The sequence below is a fragment of the Pseudophryne corroboree genome, chromosome 11 (genome assembly GCF_028390025.1).
Source record: "Pseudophryne corroboree isolate aPseCor3 chromosome 11, aPseCor3.hap2, whole genome shotgun sequence".
NCBI lineage: Eukaryota > Metazoa > Chordata > Amphibia > Anura > Myobatrachidae > Pseudophryne > Pseudophryne corroboree.
Window position 1 is genome coordinate 355,031,413 of NC_086454.1, and position 18,160 is coordinate 355,049,572.

Genomic DNA, 18,160 nt, shown 5'->3' on the forward strand with positions numbered 1-18,160 from the left:
GCATTCCACAGTACTCTGCTTTCAAATGTATGGATTGTACCAACCTCTCCGGAAATGTCCTCACAGTGTTAAGTGATCACTAATTAATATGGACTGTAGATGCAGACAAATGTCTCCTTGACGAAATGCGTCAGTGTTGCGAAATGCGTTGGTTTTGTGAAATGCGTAGATATGGCATGTCTGGTGTGGACTGTTCTCAGCAGGAAAAATATACCCAATTTACATATATGCCTCGTTTTTATTCTTTTCCCCTCTTTTCAGTATTATTTTGAGTTGGTGTTCAGGATAAAGCTTCTGCTGGTGAAATGTTTTGTAAACTGCACTAGAAAGTAATATATCCTTAGAATCTGATTGGTTCTCACCTTTTCATTTGGGCCATTTTTTGCTTTGTCCCGCTCCGTTGTTATTTTGTATAATGGATTGAGTATTTGTCTTTTTATCATGCCTTGTCTACTGTTGTCAGATGATTCCTAGCCAACAAGCAATGCTGTAACAGCGCCACCTCATGGCCATAGTACCACTGAAGTGGAATACATGTCACATTGCCAAACTAGTATTTCTCTAACGTCCTAGTGGATGCTGGGGACTCCGTAAGGACCATGGGGAATAGACGGGCTCCGCAGGAGACAGGGCACTCTAAAGAAAGATTTAGGACTACTGGTGTTCACTGGCTCCTTCCTCTATGTCCCTCCTCCAGACCTCAGTTTGAATCTGTGCCCGGACGAGCTGGGTGCATCTTAGTGAGCTCTCCAGAGCTTGCTAAATAGAAAGATATTTTGTTAGGATTTTTTATTTTCAGAGAGATCTGCTGGCAACAGACTCACTGCTACGTGGGACTGAGGGGAGAGAAGCAAACCTACTAACTGCGGCTAGGTTGCGCTTCTTAGGCTACTGGACACCATTAGCTCCAGAGGGATCGAACACAGGAACTCACCCTTGGTCATCCGTTCCCGGAGCCGTGCCACCGTCCCCCTCGCAGAGCCAGAAGACGATGAAGCAAAGAAGACATCCAAATAGGCGGCAGAAGACTCCTGTCTTCACATGAGGTAGCGCACAGCACTGCAGCTGTGCGCCATTGCTCCCACACTAACCCGCACACTCCGGTCACTGTAGGGTGCAGGGCGCAGGGGGGGGCGTCCTGGGCAGCAATTGAGTACCTCCTGGCAAAATATAGCATATATACAGCTGGGCACTGTATATATGCCTGAGCCCCCGCCATTATTTTCACAAAATCGCGGGACAGAAGCCCGCCGCTGAGGGGGCGGGGCTTCTTCCTCAGCACTCACCAGCGCCATTTTCTCTCCACAGCTCCGCTGAGAGGAAGCTCCCCAGGCTCTCCCCTGCAGATTAACGGTAGAAGGAGGGATTAAAAGAGAGGGGGGGCACATAAATTTAGCGCAAAGTTTTTATATACAGCAGCTACTGGGTAAACACTAAGTTACTGTGTAATTCCTGGGACATATAGCGCTGGGGTGTGTGCTGGCATACTCTCTCTCTCTGTCTCTCCAAAAGGCCTTGTGGGGGTTCTGTCTTCAATTAGAGCATCCCCTGTGTGTGTGGTGTGTCGGTACGTTTGTGTTGACATGTTTGACGAGGAAGGCTATGTGGAAGCAGAGCAAGTGCAAATGAATGTGGGATCGCCGCCGACGCCCGATTGGATGGTTATGTGGAAGGTTTTAAATGAAAATGTTAATGCCTTGCATAAGAGGTTTGATAATGCTGAAGCCTTGGGCCAGTCAGGGTCTCAACCCATGCCTGATCCTACAGCGCAGGGGCCGTCAGGGTCTCAGAAGCGCCCACTATCCCAAATGGTTGACACAGATGTCGACACGGATTCTGACTCCAGTGTCGATGGCGATGATGCAAAGTTGCAGCCTAAAATGGCTAAAGCCATCCGCTACATGATTACAGCAATGAAGGATGTATTGCACATCTCAGAGGAAAACCCTGCCCCTGACAAGCGGGTTTATATGTTTGGGGAGAAAAGGCTTGAGGTGACCTTTCCCCCTTCACATGAGTTAAGTGAGTTATGTGAAAAAGCTTGGGAATCTCCAGATAGAAAAATGCAGATTTCCAAACGGTTGCTTATGGCGTATCCTTTCCCGCCAACGGGCAGGTTACGCTGGGAGACCTCCCCTAGGGTAGACAAAGCTTTGACACGCTTATCTAAGAAGGTGGCCCTGCCGTCACAGGATACGGCCTCCCTTAAAGATCCTGCGGATAGAAAGCAGGAAGGTGTCCTAAAGTCCATTTATACACATTCAGGTACCCTACTAAGGCCGGCGATTGCGTCGGCCTGGATGTGTAGTGCTGTAGCAGCATGGACGGATACTTTATCTGAGGAAATTGATACCTTGGACAAGGATACTGTAGTACTGACCCTGGGGCATATAAAAGACGCTGTCCTATATATGAGAGATGCCCAAAGAGACATTAGCCTACTTGGCTCTAGGATAAATGCAATGTCGATTTCTGCCAGGAGGGTCCTGTGGACTCGGCAATGGACAGGCGATGCCGACTCAAAACGGCATATGGAGGTTTTACCTTATAAGGGTGAGGAATTGTTTGGGGAAGGTCTCTCGGACCTAGTTTCCACAGCTACGGCTGGGAAGTCCAATTTTTTTGCCATATATTTCCTCACAACCTAAGAAAGCACCGTATTACCAAATGCAGTCCTTTCGATCACAAAGAGGCAAGAAAGTCTGAGGTGCGTCTTTTCTTGCCAGAGGCAGGGGTAGAGGAAAGAAGCTGCACCATACAGCTAGTTCCCAGGAACAGAAGTCCTCCCCTGCTTCCACTAAATCCACCGCATGACGCTGGGGCTCCACAGGCGGAGCTAGGCCCGGTGGGGGCGCGTCTCCGAAATTTCAGCCACCAGTGGGTTCGCTCACAGGTGGATCCCTGGGCTATAGAGATTGTGTCTCAGGGATACAAGCTGGAATTCGCTGTGCTGCCCCCTCGCCATTACCTCAAATCGGCCCTGCCAGCTTCCCCCATAGAGAGGGAAGTAGTGTTAGCGGCAATTCACAAATTATATCTCCAGCAGGTGGTGATACAGGTTCCCCTCCTTCAACAGGGAAGGGGTTACTATTCGACAATGTTTGTGGTACCGAAACCGGACGGTTCAGTCAGACCCATATTGAATTTAAAATCCCTGAACACTTATCTAAAAAGGTTCAAGTTCAAAATGGAATTCCTCAGGGCGGTCATCGCCAGCCTGGAAGAGGGGGATTTTATGCTTACCTTCATGTGCCCATTTATCCACCTCATCAGGAGTACCTCAGATTTGTGGTACAGAATTGTCATTACCAATTCCAGACGTTGCCGTTTGGTCTCTCCACGGCACCGAGAATATTTACCAAGGTAATGGCGGAAATGATGGTGCTCCTGCGAAAGCAAGGAGTCCCAGTTATCCCATACTTGGACGATCTCCTCATAAAGGCTAGGTCCAGGGAGCAGTTGCTGATCAGCGTAGCACGCTCTCGGGAATTGTTACAACAGCACGGCTGGATTCTGAATATTCCAAAGTCGCAGCTGATTCCTACGACACGTCTGCCCTTCCTGGGCATGATTCTGGACACAGACCAGAAGAAGGTTTTTCTCCCGACGGAGAAGGCTCAGGAGCTCGTGACTCTGGTCAGAGACCTCTTAAAACCAAAACGGGTGTCGGTGCATCACTGCACGAGAGTACTGGGAAAGATGGTGGCGTCATACGAGGCCATTCCCTTCGGCAGGTTCCATGCGAGGACCTTTCAGTGGGATCTCTTGGACAAGTGGTCCGGATCGCATCTTCAGATGCATCGGCTGATCACCCTGTCCCCCAGGGCCAGGGTGTCTCTTCTGTGGTGGCTGCAGAGTGCTCACCTTCTCGAGGGTCGCAGTTTCGGCATTCAGAACTGAGTCCTAGTGACCACGGATGCAAGCCTCCGAGGGTGGGGGGCAGTCACATAGGGAAGAAATTTCCAGGGTCTGTGGTCAAGTCAGGAGACTTGTCTGCACATCAATATCCTGGAACTAAGGGCCATATACAACGCCCTAAGTCAAGCGGAGCCTCTGCTTCGCAACCAATCGGTGCTGATTCAGTCAGACAACATCACCGCGGTGGCTCATGTAAACCGCCAAGGCGGCGCAAGGAGCAGGGTGGCGATGGCAGAAGCCCCCAGAATTCTTCGCTGGGCGGAGAATCATGTGATAGCACTGTCAGCAGTGTTCATTCCGGGAGTCGACAACTGGGAAGCAGACTTCCTCAGCAGGCACGACCTACACCCGGGAGAGTGGGGACTTCATCCAGAAGTCTTCACGCAGATTACAAGTCGATGGGAACTGCCACAGGTGGACATGATGGCGTCCCGCCTCAACAAAAAGCTAAAACTGTATTGCGCCAGGTCAAGAGACCCTCAGGCGATAGCTGTGGACGCACTGGTGACACCGTGGGTGTTCCAGTCGGTTTATGTGTTTTCTCCTCTTCCTCTCATACCCAAGGTACTGAGAATCGTAAGAAAAAGAGGAGTGAGAACAATACTCATTGTTCCGGATTGGCCAAGAAGGACTTGGTATCCAGAACTGCAAGAAATGATCACAGAGGACCCATGGCCTCTGCCTCTACGACAGGATCTGTTGCAACAGGGGCCCTGTCTGTTCCAAGACTTACCGCGGCTGCGTTTGATGGCATGGCGGTTGAACGCCGGATCCTAGCGGAAAAAGGCATTCTGGATGAGGTTATTCCTACGCTGATAAAGGCTAGGAAGGACGTGACGGCTACACATTATCACCGTATATTGCGAAAATATGTTGCTTGGTGTGAGGCCAGGAATGCCCCTACAGAGGAATTCCAGCTGGGCCGTTTCCTTCACTTCCTACAGTCGGGAGTGACTATGGGCTTGAAATTGGGATCCATTAAGGTCCAGATTTCGTCCCTCTCCATTTTCTTCCAAAAGGAACTGGATTCTCTTCCTGAAGTTCAGACGTTTGTGAAGGGAGTGCTGCATATTCAGCCCCCTTTTGTGCCACCAGTGGCACCTTGGGATCTTAACGTGGTATTGAGCTTCCTGAAGTCACACTGGTTTGAGCCACTTAAAACCATGGAGTTCAAATATCTCACGTGGAAGGTGGTCATGCTGTTGGCCTTAGCTTCGGCTAGGCGTGTGTCAGAATTGGCGGCTTTGTCACATAAAAGCCCCTATCTGGTTTTCCATGTGGACAGGACAGAATTACGGACTCGTCCGCAATTTCTGCCAAAAGTGGTGTCCTCTTTTCATATGAACCAACCTATTGTGGTGCCTGTGGCTACTCGGGACTTGGAGGATTCCAAGTTACTAGATGTAGTCAGGGCTTTGAAGGTTTATGTAGCCAGAACGGCTGGGGTCAGGAAGACTGAGTCGCTGTTTATCCTGTATGCATCCAACAAGTTGGGTGCTCCTGCTTCAAAGCAGACTATTGCTCGCTGGATCTGTAACACGATTCAGCAGGCTCATTCTGCGGCTGGATTGCCGCCTCCAAAATCTGTAAAGGCCCATTCCACGAGGAATGTGGGCTCTTCTTGGGCGGCTGCCCGAGGGATCTCTGCATTACAGCTTTGCCGAGCAGCTACTTGGTCGGGTTCAAACACTTTTGCAAAGTTCTACAAGTTTGATACCCTGGCTGAGGAGGACCTTGTGTTTGCTCATTCGGTGCTGCAGAGTCATCCGCACTCTCCCGCCCGTTTGGGAGCTTTGGTGTAATCCCCATGGTCCTTACGGAGTCCCCAGCATCCACTAGGACGTTAGAGAAAATAAGATTTTACTTACCGGTAAATCTATTTCTCGTAGTCCGTAGTGGATGCTGGGCGCCCGTCCCAAGTGCGGACTTCTTCTGCAATACTTGTATATAGTTATTGCTTAAATAAGGGTTATGTTATAGTTGCATCAAGTTTATCTGGTGCTCTGTTATTGTTCATACTGTTAACTGGGTAAGTTTTTATCATGAGTTATACGGTGTGATTGGTGTGGCTGGTATGAGTCTTACCCTTGATTCCAAAATCCTTTCCTTGTACTGTCGGCTCTTCCGGGCACAGTTTCCTTAACTGAGGTCTGGAGGAGGGACATAGAGGGAGGAGCCAGTGCACACCAGTAGTCCTAAATCTTTCTTTAGAGTGCCCTGTCTCCTGCGGAGCCCGTCTATTCCCCATGGTCCTTACGGAGTCCCCAGCATCCACTACGGACTACGAGAAATAGATTTACCGGTAAGTAAAATCTTATTTTAAGGGACGCATCTTAGACTTGGCGAGTGAAGATAGATAGAGAAGGGAACTAATGCATTTCTACCTTTCTTAGAATAATGATTTCCCTAACGTTCTACAACAGACATGGCCATCTCTGATGAGCTGCATTACCTGGAGGTCTATCTGACGGATGAGTTTGCGAAAGGAAGGAAAGTGGCTGATCTATACGAGCTTGTTCAGTATGCGGGAAATATCATCCCCAGGCTGTGAGTATTCCTGTTTGTGTGCGGAACGTCCTTTAGATCTATTTGTCCAGGAACGCGCCTACAGGCAGATATCCGTCATCTCCCAGCTGCATTTCCTGCTGTGTCCAGTAATGATCAGATTATCATCGGGCATTGTAGCCTGTTTTGTGAAGTCACCGTATATGAATCCGGCCTTGGCTGGTGTAGCATGCTGGGACTTTTAGTTCCTTTAACTAGCGATCCAAATGTTGCTTACCACAAATGTGCCGTGTTTCCGAGCCATGCTGTCATTGGTGTTAAAGGTCTATTTTTACAGTCGCTAATCCGTGTCAGAGGGTATGTAGTCTGGATCCCAGCGGTCAAAATACCGACGTTGGAATCCCGACCGCCAGAATGCAAGCACCGGCGCCACAGCTATTCCCTCTCCTAGGTGTCCACGACACCCATGGATGGAGAATAGAACCTGCGCTTGCCCCCCTGACGGCATTCTGGCAGTCGGGATTCCGGCGTCGGTATTTTAACTGCCGGGATTTTGACCGCTGGGATCCCGTACCCAGCCCTATCAGAGTAACTGTATCCATGATCTAATCAGGAATGATCTGATATCTATGGCAGCATTGGGTCACCTCCGTGGCCACCAGAGCGCCGTGTAAGGGTTCCTCCGCACTACGGTGATCAGCGTGGCTATAGATCACAGTATCTGTGTCTGACTCCTGCCCTGTGCTTCCTCTACCAGCTATCTGCTCATCACCGTTGGTGTCGTCTACGTCAAATCCTTTTCCCAGTCAAGGAAGGACATCCTGAAGGACATGGTGGAGATGTGCCGGGGAGTCCAGCATCCTTTACGGGGGCTATTCCTCCGCAACTACCTCCTGCAGTGCACCCGGAATATCCTGCCGGACGAAGGGGAACAGACCAAGTAAGAATCTTGGGGGCCTGCATAGTCCGCTGTACAGTAGAGACCAATAAAACGAGTCAGTCCAAATTACCCGTATAAATATATCATTTGCTGGAGATCGTTTCTTTGCGCCACTAGTGTTCAGGCATTTTGTCACTCTCGGAAAAGAGGGCGACCGCCATCCTAGCTTGGTGCCTGATTCGTGTTTGTAAGTTAAGCAAAAAAAGTAACTTTGTGCCTGGAACAAACCATGCCCTGCAAGGGGAGTAAATACACTTACATTATTTCTGTGCAGGATAAATACTGTCTGCTTTTGCATGTAGCCCACAGATAGGCAGCTTTATTTTTACACTGCAATTTAGATTTCAGTTTGAACACAACCCACCATGGGGCAGATGTATTAATCCTGGAGAAGTGATAAAGCAGTCATAAGCGCAAGGTGATAACGCACCAGCCAATCGGCTCCTAACAGTACATTTACATATTGGAGCTGATTGGCTGGTGCATTATCACCTTGCATTTATCACTTCTCCAGGCTTAATACAGCTGCCCCACAATTCTAAATCTCTCTGCACATGTTACAAATTTGCTTGCTTTTTTGCCTTACTTACAAACATGAATCTGGCCCTTGATACGGGTTAATGAGTGGATTTTAGATGCTTCTTAAGTGCTTCACATGGACAATTGAGAACAATGTTAATCTCTGTGTGCTGACACTCCCAAGCGGTTCATGCTAATAATGTGTAATTGGAGATAATAACAGTATAATAAGTAATAACACCACCGTAGTGTATTGTAACTTGGTTCCACCAGCCGTGCAGTACAGGTGCCTGTGAAATGTGAATGGTCTTGTTATTGGAAGTGTAACCTGATCTATTGCACGGTGTGTTCTGCAGTGATATCACTGTGTCTTGCACTGAGGAAGTCACAGGGGATATCAGCGACTCCATGGATTTTGTACTTCTGAACTTTGCCGAGATGAACAAACTGTGGGTGCGGATGCAGCACCAGGGCCACAGCCGGGATAAGGAGAAGAGGGAGCGGGAGAGGCAGGAGCTCCGGATTCTGGTGGGAACCAACTTAGTCCGACTCAGCCAGCTGGAAGGCGTGAACGTGGAGCGATACAAGCAGGTGTGTATTACATTATTTATATAGCGCACACATTACACCGAGCTTTACATATTCACTCTTCGGATTTTGGGAGGTAACCGGAGTACCTGAAGGAAAAACATATACACTATGGAGAACATACAAACCCCACAGTTGAATCCAAGATTTCCGTTCTTTGAGGCAGTAATGCTAACCACGACACCAGCCGTGCTGTAGCGTGCATGTCTTTTAGTTTCATGCAGCCTGTAATACCCTCCCAACATTCAAACATTACATCGCAGCTGGTCGCATACGCATAATTGTTTACCTGGCCGCGTGCCGCTACCCATTATGTTACACATCCAGGATTCGCGTCTGGATTGTAATCTTGGGGCACTAGCCACAGTAATGTCATCCAACAGGGTCTCCTGCCTGGAAGGGTGTTGTGGACAAAGTATTTGTAAACGCTTCTTTCTTTCTTACTAGAAGATTAAAGATTCATATTCTTCTAACTAGTTTGTTTCCCTTTTTGTTGGTTAATTGTGTGTAAAAATATCCTATGGCTGTGTGCAAGCAGGATTGCTTTTTGAGGTAATAAATAGTTACCACACATTTCTACAGACACCTTGTCCTGCATGCATCATGCTCTGCGTTCTGCACAGGTTACAGCTAGTGCACCGTAAACTGAGAGCAATGCCGTCTGTGCACAGCCTTATAGGACTATACGCAGGGTCTTATTCAGGTGTGTTAACAATTGGACAAAACCATGTGCAATGCAGGTGGGGCAGATGTAACATGTGCAGAGAGAGTTAGATTTGGGTGGGGTGTGTTCAAACTGAAATCTGAATTGCAGTGTAACAATAAAGCAGCCAGTATTTTAAGGAGATTAATTTGCAGGCAATTACAATTGTTCACACCTAGCCCTCCATTCTCTAGTCAGACCTTTAAGTAATCGGTTGCTGTTGACTTTCATGTTGCCACGGATGTCACAGTCTTCACTTTTTATTGAATTGGTAAATAATTGACACCTGTCCAGTATGTCCGAATCAATGATGTGATTAGAAAAGTTTAATCCGGCCGGATCTCCTTGCATTTGGTTGAAGAGTCTAATGATACTTCAGCTTGTCTGCGTCGCGCGTGGCTGAGAATGTTCACCTTCGGTCTGTTGATGCCAGGAACGGGCTTTAAAGCAAATGCTTGTTACGTGACTTGTGCTCTGCAGCGTGTGCCTCAGTGGTGGACTGATTTTACTGTACAGAAAACCAGTGTATACGTGGCCAGCGCAAGTCCCTTGAGAATGGGGTTATTTCCTTCTTTCAGATCGTGTTACCTGGGATCCTGGAGCAAGTTGTGAATTGCAGAGATGCCCTGGCTCAGGAATACCTGATGGAGTGTATCATACAGGTGAGCAAACGCGTTCTCCCCATCTGACAGCAGAAATACTTTGCAGACTTCTGTTTTTCTCATGTTTGTGTTTTCTTCCATTGTTCTGATGTTTGTCAAATTTGCTTGTTGGGTTTATTTTATTAGACTTATCCATTTATTTATAAAGCGCCGCAGCAATAATATCAAAGCAACTAATGTGTGGATGAGGGCTCTCGGGTCTTGGGGGTCATTCCGAGTTGTTCACTAGCAGATTTCGGTCACAGCGCAGCGATCAGGCAAAAAAACAGCACTTCTGCGCATGCGTATGCGGCGCAATGCGCACGCGCGTCATACTATTACAACGAATTATGTAGTTTCATCAAGGTCTAGCGAAGCTTTTCAGTCGCACTGCTGGCCGCAGAGTGATTGACAGGAAGTGGGCGTTTCTGGGTGTCAACTGACCGTTTTCAGGGAGTGAGTAGAAAAACGCAGGCGTGCCAGATAAAAACGCAGGCGTGGCTGGCTGAACGCAGGGCGTGTTCGTGACGTCAAAACAGGAACTGAATAGTCTGAAGTGATCGCAAGCGCTGAGTAGGTCTGGAGCTATTCTGACACTGCACAAAATTATTTTGTAGCCGCTCTGCGATCCTTTCGTTCGCACTTCTGCTAAGCTAAGATACACTCCCAGAGGGCGGCGGCATAGCGTTTGCACGGCGGCTAAAAACTGCTAGTGAGCGAACAACTCGGAATGACCACCCTTGTGCGGAGCGGAGGAGCTGAGAGGGAGATACATTTAGGAAGGAAGGGCTGTACCTTGGTGTTGTTCTGGTAATGGTTTTATATTGGATTCTGTAAAGTCCCTGCAACATATATAGGGGACTTGCAGAGAGGAGCAGTGCTAGAAGGACGTATGCAAGGAATATCCGTCTAGCTCCTGCATTCTCAATAAATGAAAGGGTAAATGTCTTACGGTGAGAACCAGTGAGATGGGAATCGCAGTAGCCGCTGTGGGAGATTATTAGCGCATGAATATAAGGTTTTTGCAGTGAGTATATTCAGGGATGTTAATTTGATGCATGCAATGGGATTTGGAGAACCGTTTTATATGGTTGAACAAAGGACCGTTCTGTGCTACCTGGGCGGAGTGGTGGAGTGGTAAGGTTTGTCATCTTTTCAACTGAGATGGAGCTCGGGTAATTACTTTCTGGTGGTGGGGGGAAAAATTATTATGTTAAAGATTAAATCTGAGTTAAATGGCAGAAAGACGTGGACCACCACAGATGACACATTCTGGAGAGGGTAGTTACATTTGGATGTCATCCAAGTAGATGCATACCCAAAACCTAAAGGAGCTTCACAAGAGAAGTGATCTAGATAGAGAAGAGCAGAGGACCTAGCACTGAGCAGTGTGGTTCTCCAACTGATAGAGTAAGCGGAGATGAGGCCGATCCAGAGACCTAATCACTGATGGAGGAGATGGATGGTATGGAGGTCCGGAAGAGGATTGTGAAGACCCAGGGAATGCAGAGTTTGACAGGCGAATGTCAAATGATGTAGATGCGGCTAGTAGCCTTTAGATGTATGTGTGATTACATTATTGACCACCTTGATACAGGGTACCCACCTGAGCTGTGGATCGGCCATCTAGAACCGCTAGTGACCACATTGTCAGCTGTTCCTGGGCACTCAGATGGGGCCGGTCAGCGTGTTGGCCGTACAGACAGCCATATGTACCGATAAGTCGGACTATAGATCTGCATCGGCTGTGCTACAGGGCCGATGTGTATTGTCTGTGAACAACTTCATTCACAGACATATCTTCTGTATACAGCCGCTGATGCACTATGCGATGTGTCGTTTGTCTGCTGAGCCAACAATACATCCCATTGTGTGTGCGTAGTATTAGTCATTGTTTGCTCTGCGGAGTATTGCAAATTAAATTCTGACTGAAGAGAATCAAATAGGTCATGGTTGAAGGTAAGCATCTCAAGAAACTTGGTACGTTGAGAGTTCAGCGTCATTTAAGGCATAGTGTGAATCCGAATTAGATTTGCAAAATAGTAGTAATTAGTGCTTGTGTAAATAAAGGTGTATAGTCCCAGCAGAGGAGTGGATTGTGGGTTTTGGGTAAGGCTGACAGGAGCACAGGTAAGGGAACTGAACAGGTTGTTGCTTGGAGAAGACAAAGCTATTTCATATCAGATCTTCTCTTTGGAGTAGTTCTTGGGCGAAGTTGTTATCCATAAGATGGTTGAGTAGTTATATAAATGTATTAGAGAGTAGTTTGGGGTTGGAAGACCTGAGCAGAGAGCAGACTGGAAATGTTTTTATTTATCCATGTCTGCAGCATTTTATTAGTTGTGGACAGCCCCAGTATTTGTGTTTGTCCTCAGAAGTATGAGGACTTTGTCGGTAAGCTACTTTGCTGGTGGGTATATGAAGGCCGCACGGTTGCCACTTATTAAGGTCTATTGCTGCCATGTTCAATAAAATTCACAGCCCAGTGGGGAAAATACAGCATGGTACGAAATGTAGAGGCTCGGGTACAGGGCATTCAGCAAGCATTGATGTAAGAGCAATGCAAAATGAGGTATAATACAGCTATGTACAGTAAGCAGCAAGTTTTGTACAGAACATACAAGAGACGTGATGCTGCAGCACCTGTGAATGTGGTGGGAGCAGGCAAGGGAGATAGAGGGTCCTACTTGTTACAGTTCAGATATTCCTCCTTCCAGTCACCTGGTGCTTCGCAGACCTTCCGCTAGTAGGTGGTGTCACGATTCTGGCACGGCGATTCTTCAGATATGTCAATCTGAGAATGCTGCCCGTGACACCTTACTGACTACCCCAGCGAGTGTGGTAAATCCACGCTGTAACTGCCACCAGCAGAAGTACCAGTCGCTGTGCCAGCCAGGCTAAGCGACTTTGAGGGACCACGCCCAGGGTGAGCTTCTGCTCTCACCCGCACGCAAAATTATTAATACGTAAAAAATTAGGTAACATGAGCCTCTTAAGGTTTTGGTGTAAAAATACAGACAACCAGATCTAAAATTGAAATAATTTTAGTAAAAACTTCAAAGCTTATTGTTACAGAAAATAGAAAGTTACAAGAATATAATAGTTTAGTTACACAAGTGATTACAATCTCAAGAAATAAAAATAGGAGAAAAAAAAAAGGTACAACGTTCATATCACCTAGGCAGGGCTGAACGCTATTTGAGGAGAAGTCTTCTCTGGCAGGTATGTTTCATTATGATCATCTAGACCCCTTCACGATAATGAACACTTTGCAGCAAGAGTTCCTCATATTTACGCATGCTGCAGCTAACCCCCCAGCCAGGATACGGTCATTAGGTCGACCACTATTTGTTGACATGCAGTAGGTCGACAGGGTTTCTAGGTCAACATGGTCCCTAGGCCGACATGTTCTAGGTCGACATGAGTTTTTCACAGTTTTTTTTTTTTAAATTTTAAAACTTTTTCATACTTTACGATCCACGTGAATTACAATTGGGAACGGTAACCTGTGCCGAGTGCAGTGGTAGCGAAGCGAGGCACCTTGCCTTCGCTGGCCATGCGAGGGGACACGGTGCACTAATTGGGGTTCTCGGTCACTCTACGAGGAAAACGGCACAATTTTTTTTTTAAATATCGTGTCGACCTTTTGTCATGTCGACCTAGGGATCATGTCGACCTAGAAACCCTGTTGACCTGCATGTCGACCAATAGTGGTCGACCTAATGATCCATATTCCCCAGCCCCCCTCCCTCTTGGGCTTCCTTTAACCCTCCAAACCAAAGTGTAGTGCGTTTCCGCTTGCGCTGTGGGGTCTCTTATCCATACTATTAGGGGCTTATCTTTTAATTGTTTGTTTGATGCGTAAGCTCCGTACACACGGGGAGATGTTTGCTGAGCGATCTAGCACAGACTACTCGGCACACATCTCTCCCCCCGCTCCGCACACAGCGCGCTGTGTGCTGTGCGAGGGGGGGGGGCGCTCGATTCACACCGGTGAAGTGGGCGATCTACTAGATTGTGCCTGCATGCGGGCCAATCTTGTACCGGCGATAGCAACGCGCGGGGCCGCGCATCTCTATCGCTGTGGGGCATACACACGGAGAAATCCGTTCTTAATTTCTAAGCAATCTTAGATTGCTTAGAAATTAAGCACGGATCTCTCCGTGTGTACCCCCCTGTAGAGAGTTGGGGCGGGATGTACTAAAGGAAAAATGCGGTAAAACCCCCGAAAATGGTTTTACTGCATTTTCAAATGTACTAAGACCCTACCGCTGGTTTTTTGCCATCCAGGGTATCGGCATCTCTGGATGGTGATACCCTATAGAAGCCTATGGGCTTCTTATCACCGACCACCGCAACCCGCCGCCCCCGCTGCAGATGCCTCCCCCCGGCATACCTTCTTCCAGGCAGCCCTGGTACCGGAAGGTAATCTCCTCCTCCCCCTAGCAACGCAGCCGGAGGTCCTTCCGGCAGCAGGGGGGAGGAGGAGGCGCCGGGGGCAGCCTACTGCTACTTCCTGGCATGCAGGCAGTGTGGAGACCCCCTGGGAGGTGACTGAGACCCCCCTGCACACCACCTCACAGGTATCGCGGGGGGCCTCCGTCACCGCATTGCGATATTGATCGCATATGTTAGTACATATGCGATCAACATCGCTGCGATAAGTGGTGAGGGGCGGCGATGTATCTTAATACATCCCGCCCTTGGTCTGGTTTTCTCATCTTTTATGGCTTGCCTTTACAGCTGTAGTATGAGGCCTGTGTAAATATCCTGGCCTTTTACAACCGGGTCCCAGGAATTCCAGTCACCCCCTGCTGGCCAAAGCGTCTCGGAGGGATTCACCCCCAGACACTTCAATGCATTCTCCAAGCCATCTCTGGTTCCCTGCATCAAAGGGTATCTGACCCCTCTGACTGTATTGTAAACAAGCTCTATACCCGCAGATCAATTACGTTTCTACCATTTGACATGTAAAGACATTTAACTGGTATAATACATCGATACATCAATCAGAATAATACAAATTTTAATTGTGTCCATTTCGATATAAAATTGGGCGTCCCTTACAAATGGCGCACCTCCGTGTAACCTGTGTTTCTTCCTTTTCCAGGTTTTTCCTGATGAATTCCATCTCCAGACACTGAACCCTTTTCTTCGATCGTGTGCTGAGCTCCACCAAAATGTGAATGTGAAAAACATAATTATTGCTTTAATTGACAGGTAAATATGACACGATCGTGTTCCATCCTTCATTAGCATAAACAAGGTCGCTGGCGATATTGCTAGGTTTGCTGTGCAGCACATCGGAGCTAGCGGCCGTGGGTGCGTGCAATCACCCGTATACACTGAGCGATGTTGGCGATTTGTCACTACGAAACGGCAGATCGTCCTGTCATCGCTGCAGTGTGTACCCAGCTTCAGTTCACATGCAACAACAACGGACCATCAACAGTGGATGGTGCACAACCAGTCTGAAGAGAGGTGGAGGGTTAGGCTACGGGATGGGAGGATAGGGTTAGGCACTAGGGGGAGGGTTAGGCTACAGGAGAGGGCGCTAGGCACCTAGGGGGAGGGTTAGGCTACAGGAGAGGGGGCTAGGCACTAGGGGGAGGGTTAGGCTACAGGAGAGGGGGCTAGGCACTAGGGGGAGGGTTAGGCTACGGGATAGGAGGATAGGGTTAGGCACTAGGTGGAGGGTTAGGCTACGGGATAGGAGGATAGGGTTAGGCACTAGGTGGAGGGTTAGGCTACGGGATGGGAGGATAGGGTTAGGCACTAGGGGGAGGGTTAGGCTACAGGAGAGGGCGATAGGCACTAGGGGGAGGGTTAGGCTACGGGATGGGAGGATCGGGTTAGGCACTAGGTGGAGGGTTAGGCCATGGGATGGGAGGATAGGGTTAGGCACTAGGGGGAGGGTTAGGCTACAGGAGAGGGCGCTAGGCACCTAGGGGGAGGGTTAGGCTATGGGATGGGAGGATAGGGTTAGGCACTGGGGGAGGGTTAGACTACGGGATGGGAGGATAGGGTTAGGCACTAGGGGGAGGGTTAGGCTACAGGAGAGGGGGCTAGGTGGAGGGTTAGGCTACGGGATGGGAGGATAGGGTTAGGCACTAGGGGAGGGTTAGGCTACAGGAGAGGGGGCTAGGCACTAGGGGGAGGGTTAGGCTACGGGATGAGAGGTTAGGGTTAGGCACTGGGGGAGGGTTAGGCTACGGGATGGGAGGATAGGGTTAGGCACTAGGGGAGGGTTAGGCTACAGGAGAGGGGGCTAGGCACTAGGGGGAGGGTTAGGCTACGGGATGAGAGGGGAGGGTTAGGCTACGGGATGGGAGGATAGGGTTAGGCACTAGGGGAGGGTTAGGCTACAGGAGAGGGGGCTAGGCACTAGGGGGAGGGTTAGGCTACGGGATGGGAGGTTAGGGTTAGGCACTGGGGGAGGGTTAGGCTACGGGATGAGAGGATAGGGTTAGGCACTACGGGGAGGGTTAGGCTACGGGATGAGAGGATAGGGTTAGGCACTACGGGGAGGGTTAGGCTACAGGAGAGGGGGCTAGGCACTAGGGGGAGGGTTAGGCTACGGGATGGGAGGTTAGGGTTAGGCACTGGGGGAGGGTTAGGCTACGGGATGGGAGGATAGGGTTAGGCACTAGGGGGAGGGTTAGGCTACAGGAGAGGGCGCTAGGCACCTAGGGGGAGGGTTAGGCTACGGGATGGGAGGATAGGGTTAGGCACTAGGGGGAGGGTTAGGCTACAGGAGAGGGGGCTTGGCACTAGGGGGAGGGTTAGGCTACGGGATAGGAGGGATAGGGTTAGGCACTAGAGGGAGGGTTAGGCTACGGGATGGGAGGATAGGGTTAGGCACTAGGTGGAGGGTTAGGCTACAGGAGAGGGGGCTAGGCACTAGGTGGAGGTTAGGCTACGGGATGAGAGGATAGGGTTAGGCACTAGGGGCAGGGTTAGGCTACGGGATGGGAGGATAGGGTTAGGCACTAGGGGGAGGGTTAGGCCACGGGATGGGAGGATAGGGTTAGGCACTAGGGGGAGGGTTAGGCTACAGGAGAGGGCGCTAGGCACCTAGGGGGGAGGGTTAGGCTACAGGAGAGGGCGCTAGGCACCTAGGGAGGAGGGTTAGGCTACAGGAGAGGGCGCTAGGCACCTAGGGGGGAGGGTTAGGCTACAGGAGAGGGCGCTAGGCACCTAGGGGGATGGTGAGGATAGGGTTAGACACTAGGTGGAGGGTTAGGCTACAGGAGAGGGGCTTAGGCACTAGGGGGAGGGTTAGGCTACAGGAGAGGGCGCTAGGCACCTAGGGGGAGGGTTAGGCTACAGGATGGGAGGATAGGGTTAGGCACTAGGTGGAGGGTTAGGCTACAGGAGAGGGGGCTAGGCACTAGGTGGAGGGTTAGGCTACTGGATGGGAGGATAGGGTTAGGCACTAGGGGGAGGGTTAGGCTACGGGATGGGAGGATAGGGTTAGGCACTGGGGGAGGATTAGGCTACGGGATGGGAGGATCGGGTTAGGCACTAGGTGGAGGGTTAGGCCATGGGATGGGAGGATAGGGTTAGGCACTAGGGGGAGGGTTAGGCTACAGGAGAGGGGGCTAGGCGCTAGGTGGAGGGTTCGGCTACGGGATGGGAGGGGTAGGTTAGGCTTCAGGAGAGGGGGTTAGGCTACGGGATGGGAGGATAGGGTTAGGCTATGGGATGGGAGGATAGGGTTAGGCACTAGGGGAGGGTTAGGCTACGCGATGGGAGGATAGGGTTAGGCACTAGGGGAGGGTTAGGCTACGCGATGGGAGGATAGGGTTAGGCACTAGGGGAGGGTTAGGCTACGCGATGGGAGGATAGGGTTAGGCACTAGGGGAGGGTTAGGCTACGCGATGGGAGGATAGGGTTAGGCCACGGGATGGGAGGATAGGGTTAGGCACTAGGGGAGGGTTAGGCTACGCGATGGGAGGATAGGGTTAGGCACTAGGGGAGGGTTAGGCTACAGGAGAGGGGGTTAGGCTACGGGATGGGAGGATAGGGTTATGCTACAGGAGAGGGGGCTAGGCACTAGGTGGAGGGGTAGGCTAGGGGATGGGAGGATAGGGTTAGGCACTAGGGGGAGGGTTAGGCTGCAGGAGAGGGGCTTAGGCACTGGGGGGGGGGTTAGACTACGGGATGGGAGGATAGGGTTAGGCACTAGGTGGAGGGTTAGGCTACAGGAGAGGGGGTTAGGCTATGGGATGGGAGGATAGGGTTAGGCACTAGGGGGAGGGTTAGGCTACAGGATGAGATGATAGGGTTAGGCACTAGGGGGAGGGTTAGGCTACAGGAGAGGGCGCTAGGCACCTAGGGGGAGGG

General features: G+C 49.9%; 1 protein-coding gene across 2 annotated transcripts in view; it reads left to right on the plus strand.

Moving 5' to 3' along the window:
• Positions 1–18,160, plus strand: part of VPS35 (VPS35 retromer complex component) — a 176,983-nt gene that overhangs the window by 71,312 nt on the left and 87,511 nt on the right. For both annotated transcript variants that reach the window (XM_063946025.1, XM_063946024.1), the window contains exons 4-8: positions 6,342–6,465; positions 7,181–7,363; positions 8,239–8,473; positions 9,752–9,835; positions 14,925–15,034. In XM_063946025.1, coding sequence (XP_063802095.1) covers positions 6,342–6,465; positions 7,181–7,363; positions 8,239–8,473; positions 9,752–9,835; positions 14,925–15,034 — 736 coding nt within the window. The remainder of the gene's footprint in view (positions 1–6,341; positions 6,466–7,180; positions 7,364–8,238; positions 8,474–9,751; positions 9,836–14,924; positions 15,035–18,160) is intronic.